Here is a 22,357-nt window from a genome sequence, read left to right on the forward strand (position 1 = left end):
TGGTTCGTCAAGGCAACCATGGTGAGACCGGCGTCTTAGCCACAAAGATCAATCCAATCCAATCCAATCTAACCTTCAAAGTTCAAAATGGCGTTGCTGGTGTTACAATTTGTGACGCCGCAACTAATTCCTTCAGCACCGTTCCCAAATCCGTTGGTCCTTTGAACTCCATCTCGGTGTTATTTAAAGTATGATCCATACAAGGCTGATCTCGGCATCAACTAGGACGCTGTGAACTCTGGCTGTGAGACTGGTCAAGTCTCTCAGAAGCACTGTCGGAGAACTGTTTTCGTACACTCGCCGAAGGCATCCCTTCTGCTCAAGGCGATGAAATAAGGAAAGAAATTTCCTTTCCGAATTACAGGGCACATTGGGTTGTGTCATTTCGCGAATCAGGTAAGCAGAATTCGCATTCATTTCGATGGCGATAGCGAAATTGAGATTGCGCGGTGCTAGGTTTTGTAGTCGCAGGCTGATTGAAATCTTGTTTTAGGGGAGTTGGAAACCGCTGTTACACTGCTTGGAACACCCGTAGCACCTCGGAACCTCCGGCAGTACGGGGCCACCTATGTCAAGACCCTACACTGACAGGACGCCTTTGTATACTGAAATGGGTCAAATCGTACCGTTGGTTTGATAAGGTATGGAAACGAAGGGGTTCGTGTAAAGGAAGGTATTGTCTCGACGTCTGGATGCCATTCCTAAAATTTATCATGGGTATTCGCCACGTCGTGCTTGTTACATTTGTAGTAGTTTGTAGTAATTGTGTATTGTAGTAATTTCTAGACATAGCATGATTAGTTCATTTTATGGAATCACATCTGCTACGATATAGTTATATAAACTTAGCAAGCAAGTGACAGAGTCGACATACTCTAGTGGTGACTTTTATGTAGAGTAGAGGGCAATATACAAGGCAATATAACAAGGACGTGGCCTTTTAATGTGTATAACATGGAGCAGTATCACACGCGATTTCATTTACATGTTGGTCCCATGTGCAGTTATACATGACTCTTTCAGGTCCATGAGCACACGAGTCATGCTGCTGCACTCTTGAACCAAAATGGCTTGAAGAGGTCAAACAATTTCATCTTTTCTGGAAGGAAAGTGAGACGGACACAACCAAACGGGCACAAAGTCTCTCCGCAGTAAGCCCAACTGTCATTTAACACCAATCGTCATACGTCATTGATTTTTAACGGTACCTATTTCTTCGAAGGAGTGTCGATAACTTCATAGGCACAATGCAACGGCAGTACAATGGACATGGCCATCGATATCCTGAGGCCATGTGGGAGCTCTGCTGTCCTAAAGGTACGCCACAGAACTACAAAATGTTCATTCTAAATTGTAGATAAGTAGTGGATGTCACTGCACAGTTACTGTATCTGCATGATTAAAGCACTTCGACAAACAAACAAAAGAAACAGCTGTCTCATTCTCCCAAGATTGCACACCGACTCACCCTGTGCACTTTTCCAGACTTTCGTAACTTTTCAGTGCAAAAAGGAGACTAGACTCAGTCCTGTCAATCTCTCTACAGGCATTGCTGTCGTTAAATTTCCTTTCGTTGCGACATATTCAGCCTTGTAAGTGCCAAGCATTATCAGTGGTGGCTGGCATTGCAGTCGTGACTTATGGGGTTTTAACCCACGCAAATGTTGCAGATTGTTTTAAATCCTTACATAATTCTGTAAGATATCGAATATTCATTATTATTAGATCAAATCATGATTTGATTATGATGAATTATGATGATGATGATGAATTAGATCTTGATTGTTGGATTAAATATTATCTATCGATGATAGATATCGACTAGATATAGTGTGCTTTATTTATTTGTTTCATTTTGACCATATGTAGTGTTGGTATCAGTGTGTTTTCTTCTTTGTTCCGTGTGTGTGTGATGAGTGCGCCACCCCCCTTTACTCTCGAATTAAAATGAGCTTGTAATATCTTTCTCTGAATTTCCATTGTTGGGCACGATTGTAATATTTATGTGATTCTGAACGCATATATTTTGAGGAAAAGAAGTGCTAGTCAGAATTGTTTGGAATCTTCTTTTTCAAGATAACGCTGAGCCGAACGCTGCGAGCCGTTGTGTCTCTCCGTGGCCTCATCATTGAGTGGGTTTTGGTGAAAGGTTTCAACGAAGACTTCTACACCGAGGACGACCAGGTGCTTAGATTTGTTATGAGGTGTCATTTTGTACTGTGTAATCTGCTCATTATACCACCGCCACCTCCACCAATTGAAAGGTGTAACAAACTCGGAGAAGTGTCATTACGATACAGTATGAGCACACATATCACACGCCAGTCATCATTTTCATTCTCACATGTCACAATATCACTGGTGATGTTATTCCTCCACTTGTGTCACCCTGCAAAACGAGTTGAGCCGGAACGCAATGTTGATGTTTGGGTGCATTTTTTCTAGGAGAAGTATTGCATACAGAGAATTTTTTTTGTTTTTAGTAATGAAGTCAAGTCACTTCCTTTCATAACGCTGTGTCCATGCGTCCAAAACAGAAAAGACTTTAGATGGCTTTTTGTGCTCCTTTAAAGGCATTTCACGTGTGTAATCTATTAAAACAAGCATCCATTGCACTGCACAAGTTGTTTCAAATAGAAGCCGTTGAACAAGCTTCAGCGTTGAGCTCTGACGTCGGTGGAGTGAGGGCCACAGCCATTCGTGTTGGTTGCCAACCTTTGCCAAGATGTTGCCTTTTTTTTTAGAGCTGCCTTATTTTAATCTCCAATGTTCACAGGCACTGGAGGTTTCGTGTTTCTGTTTGTGCATGAGCCTCAGCTTGGTAAACCACCACCAGGTTGACAGCGATTCCTCGAGAACTTGGGAAAATAGTGGAACGCTTTTACTTTTTTAGGGCTGGTCTCCTTGACACTTGAGGTTATTGAATACTATTATATCGCTACTTTGTTGAGTCGTTGCAATTAACGTTAGTTACCCGTTAGTAGTTACCCTGATAAATGAGCACATTTCTTCCTGCCTTTTTCAGCTTGATATTTGGACAAAGTCGCGATACCAAGTTTTCCAGAAGGTAAGCGTGTCCTAGAAATCAAATTAATATTAATACGCAATATTTTACGCCCTCAACATTCTATCAAGGTCACCGATCACGCCAATGCTGCCATGTTGCACTTCTTCTCGCCCCTGGTGCCGGACTTGGCAGTGAAATCATTCCTGGTGAGCTATGAGATTTTGTCTGAAAAGTCTAGTTACGTGGTGGGGTTCATATAGTTTTTCTTTTTGATTTGAAATAATGTTTTACGCAGTGGAGATAGACACTTCCTAAAGCTCCAAACTTTCTGTTGTGGAAACTTAACATTTCTGCGACTTGGGATTTAGTACAGTCAAACTCCTTTATAGCGAACACCTTTTTAACGAAAATACCACTATAGCAAATTTTTTTGCGGTCCCGCTGGAGCCCTATAGGTCCAGTAATAGACATCCTTTTTAACGAAAATACCTTTACTGCAAATTTTTTTTGCTGTCCCCTGAGTTTCGTTTAAAGGAGTTTGACTGTACAAATTTGTGGGAAGAGAAAACACGGCAAACAAATGGAGATGATGACGTTCCTTTAGATTGAGGGAAGACAGTGACAAACAAGAAGCATCAGGACAGGGCGTCTCATCACCAGCTCGCTTGCATCCTACTTTTATGTTCAACAAAGCAAACAAACTTAGACGTCTAGGCATGTCTATGCAGTGCCTAGGCCTCTAAGTATCAGCTCATACCAACTAGCCCACCACCAAGCGCAAAGCAAACAAATGTTGCAGCATTCTCAGATGATCACACAGTGACTTGTCTGGCATGCTAGACACAACAATTCTCTACGGGCATGGCTATTTTTTCTTTAGGCACAGCATATTTAGCCGTGTAAGTGCCGGCAATATCAGTTGCACCTAGCATTGCAGTCGCAACCGATCGGGTTTAACCCATCAACATGTCGCAGGTAGACAGGAGTCCTTACATAATTCTGTAATACGTCGAATATTCCTAGAAAAAGATAGTAAAACACGATTCTGAGGGTACAGCAGGTTCAGAGAGACATTGCCAATTCCGTGAAATTTTGAGGACTCAGGGATTCGCGGAAAGCTAGGTGGCTGTAATACTAATACCATAAAATGTAGAGGAACCAAGGCAAAGACTCTCCCCTCAAAGCTCGTTTGACCTTTTTGGTGCCAAGGCAAAGAAAGGGACGTCTTGACGTACATATATACCAGCCACCCTAATAGAGGCACAAAATGCCTTCTTTAAAGGGACAGCTGACAGATTTTGTGTATCAGACCTGTATTCCAGGGAGGTCTGTGTGGATGCATTACAAAAGTTTTGTCCAGCACAGAGTCCGAGTTTGCACACAAAAACTAACGCTGTGATCACGTGTAGTTTTGGTTCTACGGAATGAACCGGCACACCTTCGGCTAGCACCACGAGGCTGTGTGGCAGAGATAAGGTTGGCCTATAAGATATAAGGTGAGAGATAAGACCGAGAGGTAGGGTAGACGTAATTGGCAACTTTTGTTTGAAATCGGTAGCCTGGTTGCTGTGCAGGGCAAGACCTAGAAACTACTGACAGTGAGGTTACAATGACAGGAGTGCTGGCCCGAAAATTCAAGTATTGACAAGTGGCTGCAAATTTGAAATATTTTGCGCTTTGCATTGCATTTTGCGCAAGTATTGGCATTGCCAGAAAGCACATGAGAGCGTAGTTTTAGCTTTGGTATGGGTTGGGACTGTCACTTTGAAGTCAAGTAAAGCATCTTGCTTTGACTTTACCAATGAAGGCTTAGCATTGCAGCCTGTCCTGAATGGAAATCCTTTACTTCAACCTGATCCAGCTTTCCTTGTACCTCACTGCTTACTACCCCATGCCTCTAAATGGCGTACGTGTATAATGCATTAGAGTCATGTTGGTCACATTATGGATAGGATATGACCACACAACTGGGAGAATAAGGACCATGATTGAAAAGTATTGCAACGTGAAGGTAGGACTTAGAAGTGCACAAAAACACGGACATGCGCTGCCATCAAGGAAGAAAATCTTTCTCTCCGATAATGCTACAGACGCCTGACTCACGCACTTAACGCCCATCTTACTGATAGCATAGGCCTCTACTATTTCCCTAGTCAAGGTCTTAGATGGCACAGCAACTACTACTGTGTCCTAAAAAATGGGGTTGCACCCACATCATCTACAATCCAGCGCAAGATGACCTGAGGGTGTGCCAACCCAAGTATGAAGCATGCTCTCTGAGCCTTACATTGACGCACCGACCTGTCTGGCGTATATAAAATCGACCACACGAGAGGGGGATACTGTAGACCACACACCACACACAGGACACCACATATAGGCTTCGGTGCAGGAGACTTGACAATCGCCGATAACCTGCTCAGCTTAAAGACTTGGAAATACACCGCACACCAGCATTCCCACTCTTCAGCACTGTGTCTTTCCAATTTTTTCCACAGACGTGGCTGCACAGCTACCTCAACCTATTCTCAGCGCCTTGCAGACGGTGCGGAACACGTCTACAGCACAACATGCCACCTACGTGGAGGGACGTGCGCAACCTTGATGCCTACCACGAAACGTGCAGACCGTGATGCTCTCTGTGCCAGGTCTCTCGAGGTAGGTTCCCACATCGCGATGCTCCGTTTTGCCCGCAGGCACCCAACATCTTCGCAGTGTGCAGTCATCTACGAGTGGTTTTCAACTTGACAACCAGGTTGTGAAGATAGATATCATAGGTGTCTGCGATTCAGCAGCACTCTCTCACCAGTTCAAGCAGTGCATCACTCTCCTAGAAACAATGCAGACGACGAGCAGTGCCTGCGGAGAGCTAGTGTTGAGGGCAGGACACATGTACGACAAAATCTGCGTCGCAACGCAAAGCATCCTGGGTCGGATTCTGGTGAAACAGGTAGTCGCGGCACGACAAAACCAAGCTGCCTCTGCCGATGTTGCAGATGCGGTAGGTCAGAAAAAAATGGCGGACAGTGTGCATTCAGAATGCACAGAGTAGCTGAAATAACGGAAAAATTGTCATTTACTGTGCTCTATTGTGTGAGGAGATTTATTCATTACATTAAATAGAGCATAGGTGAATATGTATCTCTGGTGGTACTTTTCTAGCAACATTTCGATCCAGAGTGATATGTTGTTGTAGGGATGTTAGTGTCTATGCGTCAGTGGATGCAGCATGCGACAAATCGAGACTCGAAACTGCGCGAATCGCACCATTTTGTTGTACATGTGTCTGAACTGTTACGTTCAACGCCCCATCATGTAATCTCATCCTTGGCTAGATGTTGTAACAGATAATGTGCCCTCTTGAATAAGGACAGTGATTGTAGCTGACGTCTGGTGTGCTAATAAGGTGTGCCATAAGGCAGCCCACTGCAACAGTAAAAGCGGAACCTGTACCGCCTTTGGTCACACTTTAGTCACATTATGCATAGGGCCTGACTTTTTCGGGTTTTATTTTTGGCCAAATTCGGGGGGTAAAAATCGGGTGATATTTTTCATTTGAAAATTCGGGTGTATTCGGGTTAAATCCCGTTACGGCATATTCTGTCGTCAGGAATTCGGGTGCATTCGGGTGATTTTTATTTGTTTAATAAAAATTTGTCTTAACATGGAGCTAATGTTTAGCAATGTTATCAAACTTTATTTTAATGCACGCTTATGAGTGCGCCACGCGACCTGGATGTTTTCGAGTAGATTCGGGTTAAACCCGAATTTTACAGATTTCGTTCGGGGGGTAAATATCGGGCGGATACGGGTTTAACCCTAAAAAGTCAGGCCTAAAAGTTTCGTGCAATGTTAAATATCATTTTCTTGCTTACTTGAAAACAGTTCAACTGAGCAATTTCTATTAGAGCCCATTAAAAAACAAACAAAACATAACATAGGTAACAAATACTGTAGCAGTGAATACCACATGGTTAACTATTCGTACTCTTCTGACATCTGATCTGTATCTTCATCTTCATCTTCGTCTTCCTCTTGCAGGTAATCGGGCTCCGCCATGCTTGCAGTGTGCTGGTGGCGAACCAAGGAGTTGTGCAGAAGACTGCATTTCTGCTTGGAGATGCTGTGGTCTGTTTCATTCTGTGTGGGTGAAGATAAAACGACGGTTGCGCAAAGTTCATTTCACTAGGTTCTCTTGTATTGGCTGATAACTCAGACTCAGCACTCCAGCCACAGAACACTGCGGCTGCCGTTACTGCAGAGCAGTTCACCCTGATAATGCACACTTCAGTGTCTGAGGTGTAGAGCCTCACCTTGTCTTCACAACATGACCATACTGATTAGTTTGACATTAATCATTATTAACTGACAGCAGTCTTCACTAGAGTCACTAAATAAGCCTCGCTTCAGAGTAGCGACACTCAGCTCCAAGGGCAAGCAGGAGCACCATCTTGTTTTCATACCATACCATTGCCATCAGTCGGGGGTCAAAGATGGCTAACATAATGTTCCCATTGTTGTGCGATGTTCCATATATTGTCCACGTGAGTGCCCCGACGATGTCAGCTGAAGAATTCAAGGCTGTCAGGGATGTCAACCTTGATGAGCTGCTTTTCAACAGAAAGCAACATTTCATACGTGCAAGATGGATGGCACCGTAACGCTCGCGTGGTGCGGAAACAAGATGGCTCCCGCTCGCCTTTGGAACTCAGTGTCGCTACTCTGAATCAAAGATTATTTAGTGACTTGTTAGTGTCCACAGCATTTGTTTGATAGCAGGCTGACCTCTGACCATAGCTGATTGACAATCTCCTCTCTCCTTCCACTCGATGTAAGTCTAAGTTGAGCAAAATCCTCTGATCCTTGTGGTCGTGCCACACTCTCCTGCAATGGATCATACATGCGTATTGTTACATCACTCAACAAGAAATTGTGCAACAAAGCAAATGCAGTCACCAACCTTCTTTTGCTTCTGTACATGTTTACATATATTGTGTACCTAATGCTCTCTAGCATTCAGTTCCACATTGATTGGGAAGTGAGGAGAATGGCGACATTTTCTCGATAAATCACAACAGGAGTGAGTGAGTGCTATGTGATATTACGCTGTGTGACAGTCCACTTATCCGCATAAAACTACCAAACTAGTGCTCCTGGTGGAAAAGAAATGCCCATGGCCATTTTGTCTCCTGCAAAGTTCAGTAAATGCAACGATCACTGCACTATGTACTTCACAGCGCTTCCCAGATTCCTCCGTGTGACGGCGATGACAGTAAAAATAGTGTTGGTTTTCGTCTGTAATCTGGGTTCTGTACTTTTAGCATTCATCAAATTTTTATCATTAGAAAGGTAGTAGAACAAATACAAATTTTCTCGTTAAAATCTGATGTGTTTTTCACAAACCACTTTACTAACCTCCTCATGTGGTGCATGGTTTTAGCTGTTATATCTTGTCTAGTGATTTACCTATGGCCTCCTAAAATGTATAATTTTGAAAGGGCCATTAATATGCTTTCGTTCAATGTAAGGCTCATTAACATCAGAAATATATCGTTTCTAAAACAAAGCTGGGAAGTGAGAAAAATTTCGCTGTAGGCAGTTCTTGCCTATTTATCACAGAGGTGGTAAAAAAATCTTAAGAACTGAAGGGTACCATCTTGCCTGAATTGAAATGAAATCTTTTTGCAGAATCCATAAGGTTTTGGCCAGAGTTTAAAGGACCACCTTAAGACGTTGAAATTAAATCTGATCAATAGATCAATTTTCAGGTCCTTACAGTATCCATCTCTTACAGGCCTTCTAGTTTCTTTGACTGTTCGAAATCCCACTAGCATGACCACTAAGAATGACCAGGAATATGGCTTGCTGTTCCACATGGGAGATATATTGTGTGGAAGATACTAGGTGGTCTGGCTACCACTACAACGTAGCCATCTACGAGCATTTGTTTATTCGCTCGGCCTCGTAGCAAATACACAGCTCCGAGCGGCTCCGAGCGAATAAACATAAACGACCTACATATCCAATCGTATTCGACCTATTATCCACTGTCACAGTATCTGCATGTTCCACACCCTTCAGTTTGTATTACGCTTTTCTGCATGCTTTGACCAGGTTGTGTTGCCATGGCAGCAAAATGCACAACACGAAACCTGAGCCGAATTGAAAAAGTACAAAATAGGCAGCGGAAAACCAAATGGAGTGAATGCAGTTTTGTAATCCATACAAATATTAGCCAGAATTTTACATTCTACACATACTGCATGTACCACAAAGCATTTGCTACATTAACAGTTCGGAAATAATCAATTTTTAATGACTGAACAATCAGTAACTGGATCATGGCGTTCGAAAAATACTTCATTCTGTAGTGTCACACATAACAACGAGTGTTTTAGCCTTTGCTTACCGTAGCAGACTTCAGTTGTTTGAGGTTATGATTCCTGGTCAACCTCTTGTACCTCATGAGGACCATGTTGTCATTCCTCCAAGGCATCTCACTGGATATCAGGGCCCATTTCCCTTTGAAAAGCCAAGATGAGGAAAATGTTGGTGGCAGGCGTACATGCGTTCAACGCTTTCTGTCCGTTTGTATACTTTTCTGTGACTGTACCACGCAACTGTACCATGACACCACATCAGTGCACATCTTTTTGCATGTTATGTAGGAAATTTTATATCTTTTATGCGACAACTGCAGGGCCAACATAACCGAGATATCACAACAAGAATGCATCGTGACACGTCCGATCACATATCTTGGCACATATCATGCTGATAACGCAATTTTGAATATTTGCTTATTATGTCATGTTGCATGATTCTGCGCACATCACATCACGAGGTGTTATGATTGCACTGCCATTTTGCATGTTTTGACATTTATAATTGTCTGCATAGCAGGATAGTTTCGGAATTCATGTATATATGTGCCCGTGCCGCGCCAAAATGGCCCCTAAAGTGGCGTGTGCAAAGCCTTTGTTCACGCAGTTGTCAAAGTCTCAGATAATGAAGCTAAAGTATAATCCCTGATCATACGTTCATATTAGTTGAGCATATCCTCCTCTCCCTCATCGATCACGTTCCGCTATCTTGAGGAGAGTGACGAGGAGAAAAAGAAAACATGATGGTAGAGGAAAATCCGGGAATACAAAGTAAACTCTCCAATTGCAAGTTCGGGAGTGTGTATGGTAGATACGGTCGCCACTACTGCGATCTTGGTTTCCGCAGACTCCGATGAGATAGCCGCAACCGTGGCCGCAACATTTCGCATTCCTGTTATCCAATCCAATCCAAGCCGAGTTACGCTCGACTCCACGTGTTGTTGGTTTGGTATGGTATGATCAGCAATGTTCAGCCAAGAAAAACCTGGATCGCCTTATGTGTTATGGTGTGTGCCTGGTGTACCCACTTTGCCGCAATGAAGGTGCTTTGTGCCGTCTGCGCCTTTTAGCTTCGAAAAGTGGGTACTGCACGTGCAGTGACGTCTGTAGCTCGTCAGACCATCATGGCGGTTCTGTCTACTGTAGGTACATACGGCCCACTTCGCTGCCTTACGAGAGCTTTTTGGTAAGTTGTGAGGTTTCGTATAACTTAGCTTTTAGTCCGTATGCTCTACACGGGGCGCATACATCGGCCAGACGACACTGTCAGACACGCAGACGACATCGGCCACACGGCCGTAGCAGACGACAGTACAGTGCACTGCTCTCTAAGTGCATAGAATGATGATTATCGCTCGTAACCTTTGCAGTAACACATCTCCCGCGAGACATGTACTGCTTGTACTGGAAACCTAACATAAGCTTGAATGCATGGCATCATAGCGACCGAAGCAGCAAAAAATAGGCTGGTGACCAGGACTGTCGATAAGCCCGAACTTGAAGCGCTGGGGAAAGGGGCGAATGACATGGTTTCTTTTTATCTTGTTGGTCGTGCTGTCTCTCGTTATCGATATTGCGAGGGAGATGAAACGACAACGTTTGGATTTCTAACGAAATATCCTCGCAGTCGGGCACAGTACAAAGGTTGCCACCTGGACATATTGCCGCCTACAAGTGCCGCCTATACGGTTGCCTAGCAACGCGATAAAAAGTCAAATGGTAGCGGAAACGAACCGTGGTGGATGTAGTGGCCCAACCAGACGTGTTTAGTGGGTCATGCTGACGGAATCCTCGAATCACGGCCACTCTAATCAAGTGGCAAAATGTGGTAGCCGTGACAGCAGTGACTCTCGTGGGTTCAAATACAAACTGGTGGCGAAGAATCCGTTGAAAGTAAACGTTGGGACGAGACCATTTTAATCCATGCGGAAGAGTGTTTGAGGTAAGATCACACGTGCGTCAATAGATGATAGCTCCTCCACGGAATTTGATATTATAGACGAGTGTGCCGCGAGCAGCACGCCGAAATAGACCTATCCCTATCCCTGTAGTCCAATAGACATATCCCCGTTTGTAAACAAATGGCGTCATAATGTTCGACAGCGCCACCAATTTGGTAGACTACGCTCGAAGTTAGAGGCGAACAAGTTCGCGCCCGAAAGTCATGGTCTTGAGGGGATTACCATGGTCCCTGAAAGGGACGCGACCTTGGGTACTACTTTTCTTTCAATAGGAGGCAGCAATAAACAGGTGCCCATTCGTGGAACCCAGCCCTCCGATTTGTCTCGGTTTCAGTCTCTCTACCAACGTCATGATGACGTTTCTCGGGTATTGCGGGTGTATTGCCTCGGGTATTACGGGTATTACTCGGGTGTATTTGCCACAGAGGACGGAACTTTACCTGGTCCGTATTTTTCGACCAAGTCGATGAGCTTGGCGTCCTCTTCCGCGCTCCAGTGCCCAAAGACGTAGTTTCCCGAGAACGAGTTTACGTACCTGGGGTATTTAGCAGAATTGAAAACACGTACGGTATTCTATTTCCAACACTGTGTCTTACCTTTCTCGGCACTGATTTGCCGTTCTGCCCGGTAGAAAGTCTTTGACCCTCGTCCAGCGGCGGCCGTGAGCTTGTACGGCTGCTATCAGCATCTGCAGGCGATGGGTTTGTTGTCGTGTATGCTCTATAGTGTGTTCCTTATTTGAAATATACAACTACGCGTTGCGTGTGTTCCACCAGTCCCGGCTACAGAAATTCGCTTACCACATCCTCCTCCCTGGACCACTTTCCCCTACGCAGCAGAGGGTTTAGTGCCCGTTCCCACCGGTAGTACAGCTGTGTGCGTGTACGGCCTTCCATGTGGTACGCCACTGCGGTATAGGCGAAGACAACTTGCTTAGGAAAGCGCTAGATATCCTCGGGTCAATACAGCTGGGAGATACCGAGGCTCACAAATCAACTATATCACGCTATACCGCAGTACGGGAGCAGATTATATCGATTGCTGCCGATTCTCTGTGTGTTGATTGTCTCAAATAATGTTTGACGCTTTTCTGGGTACGCCAAAAGAAATCGTGCAAATGCGGGAAACCGTAATGACCCGGCGCCAGTTTTGTAGTATCGTCCGTCATTGCTGCTATACAGTTATGGAATAGAGTTACCTTGCGACCAGGGTATGTCGTCGCCAGTCCGGCACAGGGTGATCATCAACAGGAGCTCCTTGTCTTCGTCTGGTGAAAAAGGACTGTGAAGTAATAAACAGATAAGACTATGTACCATACTCTTCGCTGTCACAGAATTGTACAGAAACAACAATCGCGTTGGTTGCAAACAACCCGGTCGCTGATATCGTTTGCGCGGCCATTTTATGGTCACGTGTGTGCAGACCTTTGCAGGGACATCCTGCCCATAATGGATTACGTTCATCGGGCACGCTGTCGTCTGTGGACCAATATAAAGTGGAGAACCCCAGTGCAAGCGTGAAGCCGTCGTCAGTGAGGGAAAGCTTACTTCAGACATATTGAGCCCATAAGTTTGTTGTACGCCTGACAGGGATTATTTCGCCAGTGGCGTCTCTTTTCTCAGCGGGTCAACTACCGCCCCACGAAGACATGGGCAGTACAGGAGAAAGACTTTATGTCTACATGATCGACACTTACCCATTCTTGATTCTGGACGTAAGTTTTCCATGGTATCTCTGGCAGCACTGGAAGGCCGTCCACTTCGCCTGTGGAGATTGAGGACTCTGCATTCTGTCTTGAACTGTAACACGTGTGCTTGTCACACCCTTCCAGGAAGCTCGATAAGAAGTTTACTTATACTTGTCCTATAGTTTTGTTGGCGTTCTTATGCCTGATTATACTTATTATAGGTCTACAACGTCCCTTATATATTATCATAGTTGTGGTTCTCACGCGCTTTATTCGATTTGTCCTGTAGCTGTTAGATCATTCTTCGTAATCCTTGTTATTTCTGTTATAGTTGCTCATATTACATACTGGGTCATAGGTCCCGACCGAGGTCACGCGACAGCTACTGTACTTCCTTTGTAGGCCTTATGCTTCCCTCATAGTTCTGCACACGAACCCTGTGTAGACGGTAAGCCGGACCTACAACACTATGCGGTTACAACAGAAGCAGTCTTATACCCCCATTTTCTGCGCGATGCGATCCCAGTCTTTCCCTTCCTTTTTCTTGGCCAGAGCCTTGAGCGCGTTGTCTTCTTGCTTGGACCACTTGTCCGAACCCTTGCAGACGAAGTTCTTCCACGTGAGCTCACACGAAAATGGGTCTCTCTCACCCTGAAACTGTTTCAAAATCGTGCAAGCTCGGACATGCCACTTGGGCGCAGCACGTCATGTTCTCAATACCGCTTCCAGAACACTTTTCATAAACACCAAAGATACATCCAAACTCAGATAGTCACTTCAGAATTCCTACTCGTTCTAGTGTTCCTAAGTCCCAAACGTCGCCACACCAGCATTGGACAGCTGTTTCGGCCTTATTGGGCCTTCATCAGCAATGCGTAGGTGGGCGACGTTTGGGACTTATAAACATATGTTCAACGTGCAGCCAAAGAGCCTATGCTATTTTTTTTTCATCTACTCGTTCTAGTAGATACTCCTGGCATTACAGTGTACTTAACGATTATTAGTTAGCGATTATAATATTGCAATGAACGGAGGTTGAAGGCATGCATAAAAATACTTGCATCAACCGCTGAGATTCTCAGCCAGTCTAGAGGTCTGTTGACCGTCTTCATTAGCTTCTTCGTAGGTAAATTCCTAAAATTACAGGGACAGGCGAAGTTATGTACGATAGAAAGACAGGCGAAGAAGTATAAGGTCGAAATACGCGTTGGAAATGTTATCCTTGCGGTGAACGTGATTATGATTTCTATGGAGGCTGTAACCACGCCGTGAACCTTACTTGAGCGCCTTAATATCTTCTTCGAGTTTTCGTGCGAGCTCAGAGGCCGAACTTTTGTCCATGATCGCGACCCGTCCTATGCTGTCCCTCCTGAACCAAAGATAAGAGACATCAAGCAAGATGACGTACTTCACAAACCATGGTGCAGTAATGATAAGTAATGCTTCAAAAGCAGTGTTCCAGAAATCTACCTAAGCAGTAGGTTTCAAATCTGCAGTTAAAGTCCGGACCATTATACTGGCGTATATTTAGGGAGTCACTTTTTCTGGCTTAAATGCTTTTCCCAGATTCGGGGTGGGCGGGAATCGGAATTTTTAAATCTGTAATTCGGGGAGAAATCGGGCGATAATTGTGCCTTCGGGTGTTAACGGGTGTTTTGTTTCTCCTCTTGTCAATGAAGTCCACTTCTAATCTTTTCTTGTGTGTGTGTGTGCAACCTATCGGCGCGCGCTAATCCCCGAAGGTTGCTCTAACGGACAATGCGGACACTAGGGTTGCGGAATGGGATCATCCATTCTATTTTAATTCCATTCCGAGGAATGGAGATTTGTGATAATTCCATTCCTTTCAATTCATCGGAATGAAAAGCTATGGCCAAATGGCGAAAAAAAAATGCCTAATTACATTCCCACTCAATTCCTAGGACAGTTTTCGCCATTCCATTCCATCCGGGCTCTCATAAATCTGGAATAATTCCGGAATAATTCCAACCCCGGAGTGGCAACTCCGCAACCCTGATTCATGGCTGGCACACATGAGTGTATTTCTGGGACCGCGTAAGTGTGTTCTTACATATATGTTGCACGTGGCGACCTTTGTTCGACTGCGGTGGAAACGTCACCCGAACATGTCATAGTCACCGGAATTCGGAGAGAAATCGGGTTTAACCCGAATTGGTCGGAGGTCAGTTTCGGGGGGGGGGGGGGGGGCATAACCGGGCGGAATCGGGTTTGACCCGTAAAGGTCACTCCCTACGTATATTATGGCGCTACCACGAAACGTTCTCCCACCTGTTTTCTGTAGCCATGTCCAGGAGGTTTGCCCGTACATACTGTTTGAGCCGCTGGTGCTCCTTCTTCGTCCCTGCGTTGTTTTATAGTTACTTACTTAGGCTGTCAGGAATATTCTCGGGTTCAAAGCCAATACACGATGCAAGCAATTCGGATTATAGAGAGACTTCGGAAGGATTCGAAAAAAAAAAAAAAAGTACGAACACGGACCGCTCCCTTATGCGCACGGACCGCTCCGTAAATGATGACACTACCAAACCGAAACCAACAGCCAGGAGGAAGACACTGTGACGTCACCCGGCATTGTCGTCTGCTACGAAGCTTGCATTCTTCCATGCAGGATGACGTCGGCAGTGTCGCTTTCAGCGCCCCCTTTGCTTCACAGAGGCGAAGCTCTCACTTCGTAATAATTCGTTCTAATAAAATCTGGGAACTTTGGGAACGTGATATTTCGTATGTATATGTTCCTGACACCGCAAGAGTCACTACGGAGTCCCATATTAAAGAGGTCCCAGTGGCTCTCAGTGACTTGATACCCATTACCCATACACATGGTTGCCCGATACCAAGAGTAAATTATCCATTTTATGACATAACAGTTACGTCGTTAACTTACATTGTTTTGGAGCCTTGATATAGGGATCCAGTTCTCCCATCTCTTTCTTTGTTTTCTCGTCCATGTTCGGTGGTGCCCTCTAGAATTGGAGAATCGTTAATGCTCTTCTAATTGCGATAATAATTTAGTATAGTCCTGCAACATGACTATAGGTATATGTCAGGGACGCGTGCCTTGTCCCGTCCATGTCCTGTTCACGTGTGAGATTCACCGTGGCATCCCAACACGTCCATTCCCGCTGTTTCCTCCACGATACTTTCAACATTGTGTCTACAGTTTTTGTGCTGACGAACCAATATATCGAATCAAATCAAATCAAACAAGGACAACTCGAAACCGAAAGAAGGCAACAACCGAACACTTCAAAATCGCTGTATAAGAAGGCTACTTATCGCGTTTGACGCGTGGTGGGTTTTTGCAAGTTTCGGTCTCGGCAAGAGGCACGTGGCGTCTGTCCGCGCGTGGTGGTTCGTGTCCTAGCAACGGCGCACGCGTTTTCCCGCAGAACCTGTCTCTCCGATCTTATTGTTGGAGATTGTCGGGAAAGCCCTACACCTGCCATTTTTTTTATAACCACGTTAAGGGGTTCTTTCGTGGCGCGATCACCATCTTGTCCTGGTCATATCTCCTCGTTGTATTTCATAAAATTTTATTTTCCGTGTCACAAGAATAGGGGTCGTGCGCTTATCCAGGTGGCGCGCCGAACACTGTGGCGACAGCGCCAAAGTGGTAGAATTTTAACTCTCCGTTCGCTCCATGCATCGCCTTTTCATCGCTACCAACTTCACTGCTATCCAGAAAAAAAAGAAGAAGAAAAACATATAAGGGAAGTAAACGAAGTGTGGCCGATTCTTGGGTTCTCGCACGTTCGTGAGTATTCGATTGCGGAAGTTACACGTCCGCTTATACTGCCTCACGGTCCCTATATAGTCTGCACGGTCCTTATAGTCTGTGACGTGTACAGTGTGATACATACAACGTGATACACGCAGGATTTAATAGTCCGATTGAGGAGCAGGTACGCGACCCGGTTCCAGAGCTACAAGAAGAGCAGACGACAAACTAAGCAGGAGGAACCCAATGAACGCCTCCGTCGCTGACTCGTCGTCTGCTCAAGAAAAAGAGAGAGAAAAAGTTCACTGAATGGCAGGAAAGAACACAAACCATGCCGTTGACGTCCTTGAAGTAAGGATGTTGAAAGATAACCAGCGATCGCGTGTACCAACGGGAACCGGCTGTGGCAGGCTTCGGTACTGTCTTCTTGGCCTTTAATTGGATTATCATCTCCCTCTACCAACGGAAAGTGAAATCATTTTTAGAGTGTGGCGAGGCGGTTGTACAATCTTCATAATCTTCTTAAGTTTCATATATATCTTTTCCGCATTAGTCGCGCGGCATTAAAATAAAAAGTGAATCCGTACAATGCTCATTGGGACTGACCTGAGTGTCGCGGTTGCTCTGGAGCATCACTTGTAGTTCTTCTATCGCCTCCAGCAGCATCTCCTGGTAGGCGTGGTTCATGCTCAGACAGTTTTGTATGCTTGGAACGAGATCCATGGGTTGCTCCTTGATCGCCGGTGGGTGCGCCATGTTTAGAGCCTTCTATAACACAAAACATGTAACTACTCATTCGCAGGGGCGGAGTGAAAAGTACAGGCCTACCATGTCTTCAGGGTCTGCTTTCCGAATCGCTGCTGGCAAATAGGTCTGGGCTTCCTTAAGATCCTCCGCTTTCAAATACTTCTTGTCTTCAGCAAGAACCGTTGCTCTCAAGTGGTTAATGTCCTCAGCGTTGTCGTGGAAACCTGAATCGTAAAACACGTTACTTGGAGTATGCTGTCTGGAGGCTCCGGCAGATGTTTTGCGAGGTTATGTGATGGCTTCCTAACGTGCTAAGTTGTACCGTTGTACCTCTTTGTGCCTTGCCAACTCCGACGCGTAGAAAAAAAAAGAAGAAATTCCCCTCCAGGATACAACGCATGCATGATGCAATGAACCGCATGCATCAATGTGTGAGAACCCATTTAGCTCTCACAATGCAGGACAGCTGGTGAAAAGGCATCAAGAGTGGCCTCAGTTGTTGCGGTTACGCAGATTTATTTGCCACTATTTACTTATTGCTCTATCCGTGAATTCACACGAGCGACATACCCTCAGAAGCGGAGGATGCGACAAGCGTCATAGCTTTCTGGGGTCACGTGAACGCGAGCGCTCAACGTCGCGTCTTCACGTACACTAACCGTGGGGGAATATCCTGCTACACAACCACAAGACACTCCGTAGCAGACGACAGGAAAACACGCTGGCGGTATCGTCTGCTCAGTGTCGTCTGCTAAATGCGCAGTACGCCATTCCCGATATACCGCACCGTGTGAATGCTCAACATAGCACGGGACTAAACTTTTTTCCTATCGATTTTTCAACGTTCTTCTTACGTATTTCATTACGCTTTACATCTTAGATCGGTTACTGATATTTCTTAGGTATTCGCAGACAGCCCCACCTGAAGAAATGTAGCCTCCTACAACTTCAACTTAAATTCAAGTTCAACCTAATTTGTGTAAATACACGGAGAAATACATCATATAAATAGAGCCGTGAGGCAAGCTTGTGAGGCGGCTCAAACACAAATACAGGTACACTATGTTTCTGGAGCAAAATACACACAAGGAACAGAAAATACACAAGTAAGCAAACAAACACTGTCAACACCCGACTATTGACCAGAAAAATTAATCACTCTTTGAGATACACACCGAACATAACAAACACACAATCGAGAAAAATACACACGGTAGACAAAATTTATAAATATAGAGACTACAATTCTCAGCATCTGACTATTCATCAGAGAAAAAAAAAATCACTATTCAATTAATCGAAGACTCCGTGTAAATAAACAGATAGACGAGGAGTTACGTAGCTCGAAAGGTGGGGTGTTCCATAACTCTACAGGGTGTTCAAAATTAAGCTTTCACTAGCACTTTATAAGTAGGCGAATAAAAAGAAAACTGGTGCTCTTTTTCTGTCCTTTGAGTAAGAAACAGGCTGCTATATAATTAGCAGCACCTGTTTCTTACACAAGTAGCGTAAAGTTATCATCCGGTTTCCTGTTATCGCTATGTTTGCGTATCGCGCGTGAAAGCTTAATTTTGAACACCCTGTATACATAAAACCTACATGGAAGCTTGCGGGAAATAGAGGCTTCACAGCTTGTTTTTCATCCGCACCGCCAGCTTCTTTGGACGTCCACTGCATCCTCGTACTTCCCTCTAGTGTATACGCAGAAAGCAATTTTTGGAGCCCGACGATTCTGTACAGTTCCATCTTTAATAATAATAATAATAATAATAATTGGGTGTTTACGTCGCGAGACAACTGAGATCATGAGCGACGCCACAGCGGTCGGTCTGTGGATTGCTTTTGCCCACCTGAGGGTTCTTTAACGTGCGATGAAAGCTCATCACACGGCACCCCGTATTTAACGTCCCTCGCGGAAGACGGCGTGTCTAAGCAATTTGTACCCTGCCACAGTTCCATCTTTGCCTCTTTCTTTATTTTATTTTTTATTTGTTCTGTTTGCGGGGACCCCATACATTACCTGCATGTGTTTGCCTTCTTGTAGATTTGTAAGCTAACAATGTGACATTAACTGGCTACGTTGCGACGAGGTTTTCGTAATAGCATGCATAGTTTTACAATATACGTACAGCACAACGAACTGTTGCGCTCAGAGAACACAGCGCAGTAGGCAGCAATGACGGTTTCGGATGCCTACCTATGCTCATGGGTTGCAGGACAGCGTAGTCGTTCCCGTCAGCCTCTTGGACGTCATCCTTCAGGGCCCTGGGAACCGTGCACAAGGGCGAATACTCGTCCATGGTTCTATGACGCACAGACGACTTGAGCGAACTAGGGCATAGCAAACGCACCCCGCACGTGCTCGGAGATTGCACGCGCTTCTTCCACGACCAGAGGCTTCTTTCTTTACGGTTTATAAGCCTCTGATAGATGTGTGTTTTATGCGGTGCGTTTTTTCCTGTTACAAGGACTTTATAGTCGCAGTACATTGTGCTGCTTGGGAACATGCCCAAGCAGCACAACGTACTGAAAGTCGGGTGCAATAGGGGTGGAGGGGTAGGTGGAAGACCTTGAACAGACTCCCGAAACTAAAGAACATTGATAAGACAGATACCGTCCACTCCTATTGCACTCGACTTTCAGTACATTGTGCTGCTTGGGTGCTTTCTCGCAGATTTTGACGTATCCCAGGCAGCACAATGTACTGAAAGTCGAGTGCAATAGGGGTGGACGGGTAGGTGGAAGGCCTTGAACAGACTCGTCAAACTAAAGAACATTGATGAGACACATACCGTCCACCCCTATTGCACTCGACTTTCAGTACATTGTGCTGCTTGGGATGACTTTCGTCAACTGATACGGGGCAATCTTTATCGTTCTTCTGCGTATCCATAACCCGGATTAAATAAACGAGTCCAAACTTGACTCGGGTAAATTCTGTACAAACACTCTCATCTTTAATGGAAACATTTCATATTCACACACAACGACACAACGCAAATGAATCAACGTTTAGTCTGAATCACAGGCATTGCATTATAGGATTGCACTGCATTGAACATCCAGATTCACAGGGATGCTTCAACGAGAAATGACGGCCTCAAGTGCACGTTCATTAGAGGAACGAATGAAATAATAAATAAATTAACCGTACTGTCTCCGACCGTTAGCCACGTTGCATATGCTGAACTAAAAAGAAGGCACATGGAAGGGCTAAAGAGGAATAATTGGAGCTAAAAAGAGGGCAGGGAATAAAACAAAAGCACGTGTTTCTTACGTGAGACGTTTTCGGCAATACATAGAGTGACTGAACACATTATGTGTGTACAGTGAACCCTCGATATTATGATCATGGTCGTGGAAAATTTTGGTCATAATGCGGAATTGTCATATTAACGGGGGCATTTGCAGAGGTTTCTCTAAATTGTTCCCCAAGAGTATGGTCGTAAAGCGCGTATGTCAGATTATCGGGGGTCATATTAACGAGGGTTCACTGTATACAGTTAGTTTGGATAACTCACATAATGTGCGCAGTCGAAATAACGATGAGTAGTGATTTCTGGAAGTACCGTAAAATGCCGACATCGTGGAAGACACTGGTGAGTTGTAGTGCATCGTATACGTTACCGCCTTTGCGTACGTAACGGGTAGCGTTGTTGGGTCTGCGCACTGCGCGAAGCTCTCTTTCTGTTGCGGGCGATTGCTTGTTATAGCGTACACTCTTAGAACAAAACTTCACCACATAGCACGCTGAAGGCCAACCACTGTACAGAGGGATATACCTCTATCACTCTTGATTTGAGGAAAGCGCGGAGCCTTTTAGCATTGTGCCTTTTTGTGACAATTACCATTTCTGCATAAAAGTGTCACAAAAAGGCGTACGCCTCCCGTTTTCAACAAATCAGGGGGAGAGAACGACGTCATTCGGGATGATTGTTGGCTATAGGAGGGTGCTATGTGGTGAAGTTCATTTTTAAGAGGTACGCGGGTTCGAATCCCGGTGCCGGCTGTGCTGCCTGGGCTCTTTTCCTGGGTTTTCTTCGGACGTTTTTCGACATATATGTCGGCACAGTTCCCTTAGAAGTCGGCAAAGGACGCACATTCCCCCAGGGCGTCAGTTATGACGTTGCCCATCTCTGCGAGGGCGACAACGGTGAGCCCTTTTCACCATCCGCCACCACCATCATCATTTTTAAGACTGTATATAGGCACGCTGTTCTCGAAAAATGCTCACATGGCGCCGTCGCATATATGCTACTGTTGCGCAACGCTATGCACAAAGTGATCCACTATATGATCCACTAAATCTCTCCGATTTGATAGTGATCGGAAACGCCAGAGAGGTCTACGGATGCTAAAAAAAAAGAAAATTCGGGAGCAGCGTATAGTGGCCGTAAAACATCCACCCAAACAGCACCATGTACTGAGGTCGAGTGCAATAGGAGTTGACGGGTAGGGTGGAAGGCCTTGAACAGACTCGTGAAACTAGCGAACATTGATAAGACACATATCGTCCACCCCTATTGCACTCGACTTTCAGTACATTGTGCTGCTTGCATGGGCGCCACTTCCTGTGGGCAGCCGACAAGTGCTTTGGTGCCGTCGGCTAAATGGAGCGCATACCACCTCACCAAATCTCCTTCTCGCTTTCAAGCTCGAGGTTGTGCGCATGCGCTCACGACCTTTGAGGCGACGAGTAACATTCCCTTAGTGCGCAAGAGATGGTACCTTACCGAACCGAGTCACGCGGAACGTGTCTCTGCAGTAATCCTATCCTACCCGGTAGTAGCCATTCGGAGATATAACCCTCCTGCGCAGCTCCAATGACGGCTT

General features: G+C 45.2%; 2 protein-coding genes across 3 annotated transcripts; one reads left to right on the plus strand and one right to left on the minus strand.

Annotated features, from left to right (window-relative positions):
• The first annotated feature begins 87 nt into the window (after positions 1–87).
• LOC135369499 (mediator of RNA polymerase II transcription subunit 27-like) lies at positions 88–7,192 on the plus strand. Its single transcript, XM_064603081.1, is given in 10 exon segments — positions 88–152; positions 494–641; positions 1,024–1,151; positions 1,223–1,262; positions 1,264–1,317; positions 2,077–2,184; positions 3,026–3,067; positions 3,136–3,213; positions 5,506–5,665; positions 7,049–7,192. Coding segments are annotated over 9 exon segments (798 nt in total). The 3' UTR covers positions 5,641–5,665; positions 7,049–7,192.
• Positions 6,888–17,540, minus strand: LOC135369008 (snRNA-activating protein complex subunit 4-like). 2 transcript variants are annotated; one of them, XM_064602599.1, is made up of 15 exons: positions 17,384–17,540; positions 17,108–17,233; positions 15,944–16,022; positions 15,328–15,400; positions 14,318–14,407; positions 14,100–14,172; positions 13,537–13,695; positions 13,048–13,115; positions 12,550–12,632; positions 12,152–12,258; positions 11,948–12,039; positions 11,792–11,886; positions 9,417–9,529; positions 7,793–7,891; positions 6,888–7,147 (listed from the first exon to the last, which is right to left on the minus strand). In XM_064602599.1, the coding sequence occupies exons 1-15, from the start codon at positions 17,531–17,533 to the stop codon at positions 6,986–6,988; spliced, it is 1,569 nt and encodes a 522-aa protein (XP_064458669.1). In that variant the 5' UTR covers positions 17,534–17,540; the 3' UTR covers positions 6,888–6,985. The 2 variants fall into 2 exon arrangements, with proteins under 2 accessions (XP_064458669.1, XP_064458670.1); XM_064602600.1 differs by lacking the exon at positions 13,537–13,695.
• Positions 17,541–22,357: the final 4,817 nt, after the last annotated feature.

The sequence above is a fragment of the Ornithodoros turicata genome, chromosome 9 (assembly GCF_037126465.1).
Source record: "Ornithodoros turicata isolate Travis chromosome 9, ASM3712646v1, whole genome shotgun sequence".
NCBI lineage: Eukaryota > Metazoa > Arthropoda > Arachnida > Ixodida > Argasidae > Ornithodoros > Ornithodoros turicata.

Excerpts from the sequence above, each read along its gene's own strand:
- LOC135369008 (XM_064602599.1), bottom strand. The coding sequence starts at position 17,533 with ATGGCGCACCCACCGGCGATCAAGGAGCAACCCATGGATCTCGTTCCA. Across the intron at positions 14,173-14,317 it reads GAAGATATTAAGGCGCTCAA|GAATTTACCTACGAAGAAGC; the intron begins GTAAGGTTCACG and ends CTGTAATTTTAG. Across the intron at positions 13,696-14,099 it reads TGAGAATCTCAGCGGTTGAT|TTTCAGGGTGAGAGAGACCC; the intron begins GCAAGTATTTTT and ends ATTTTGAAACAG.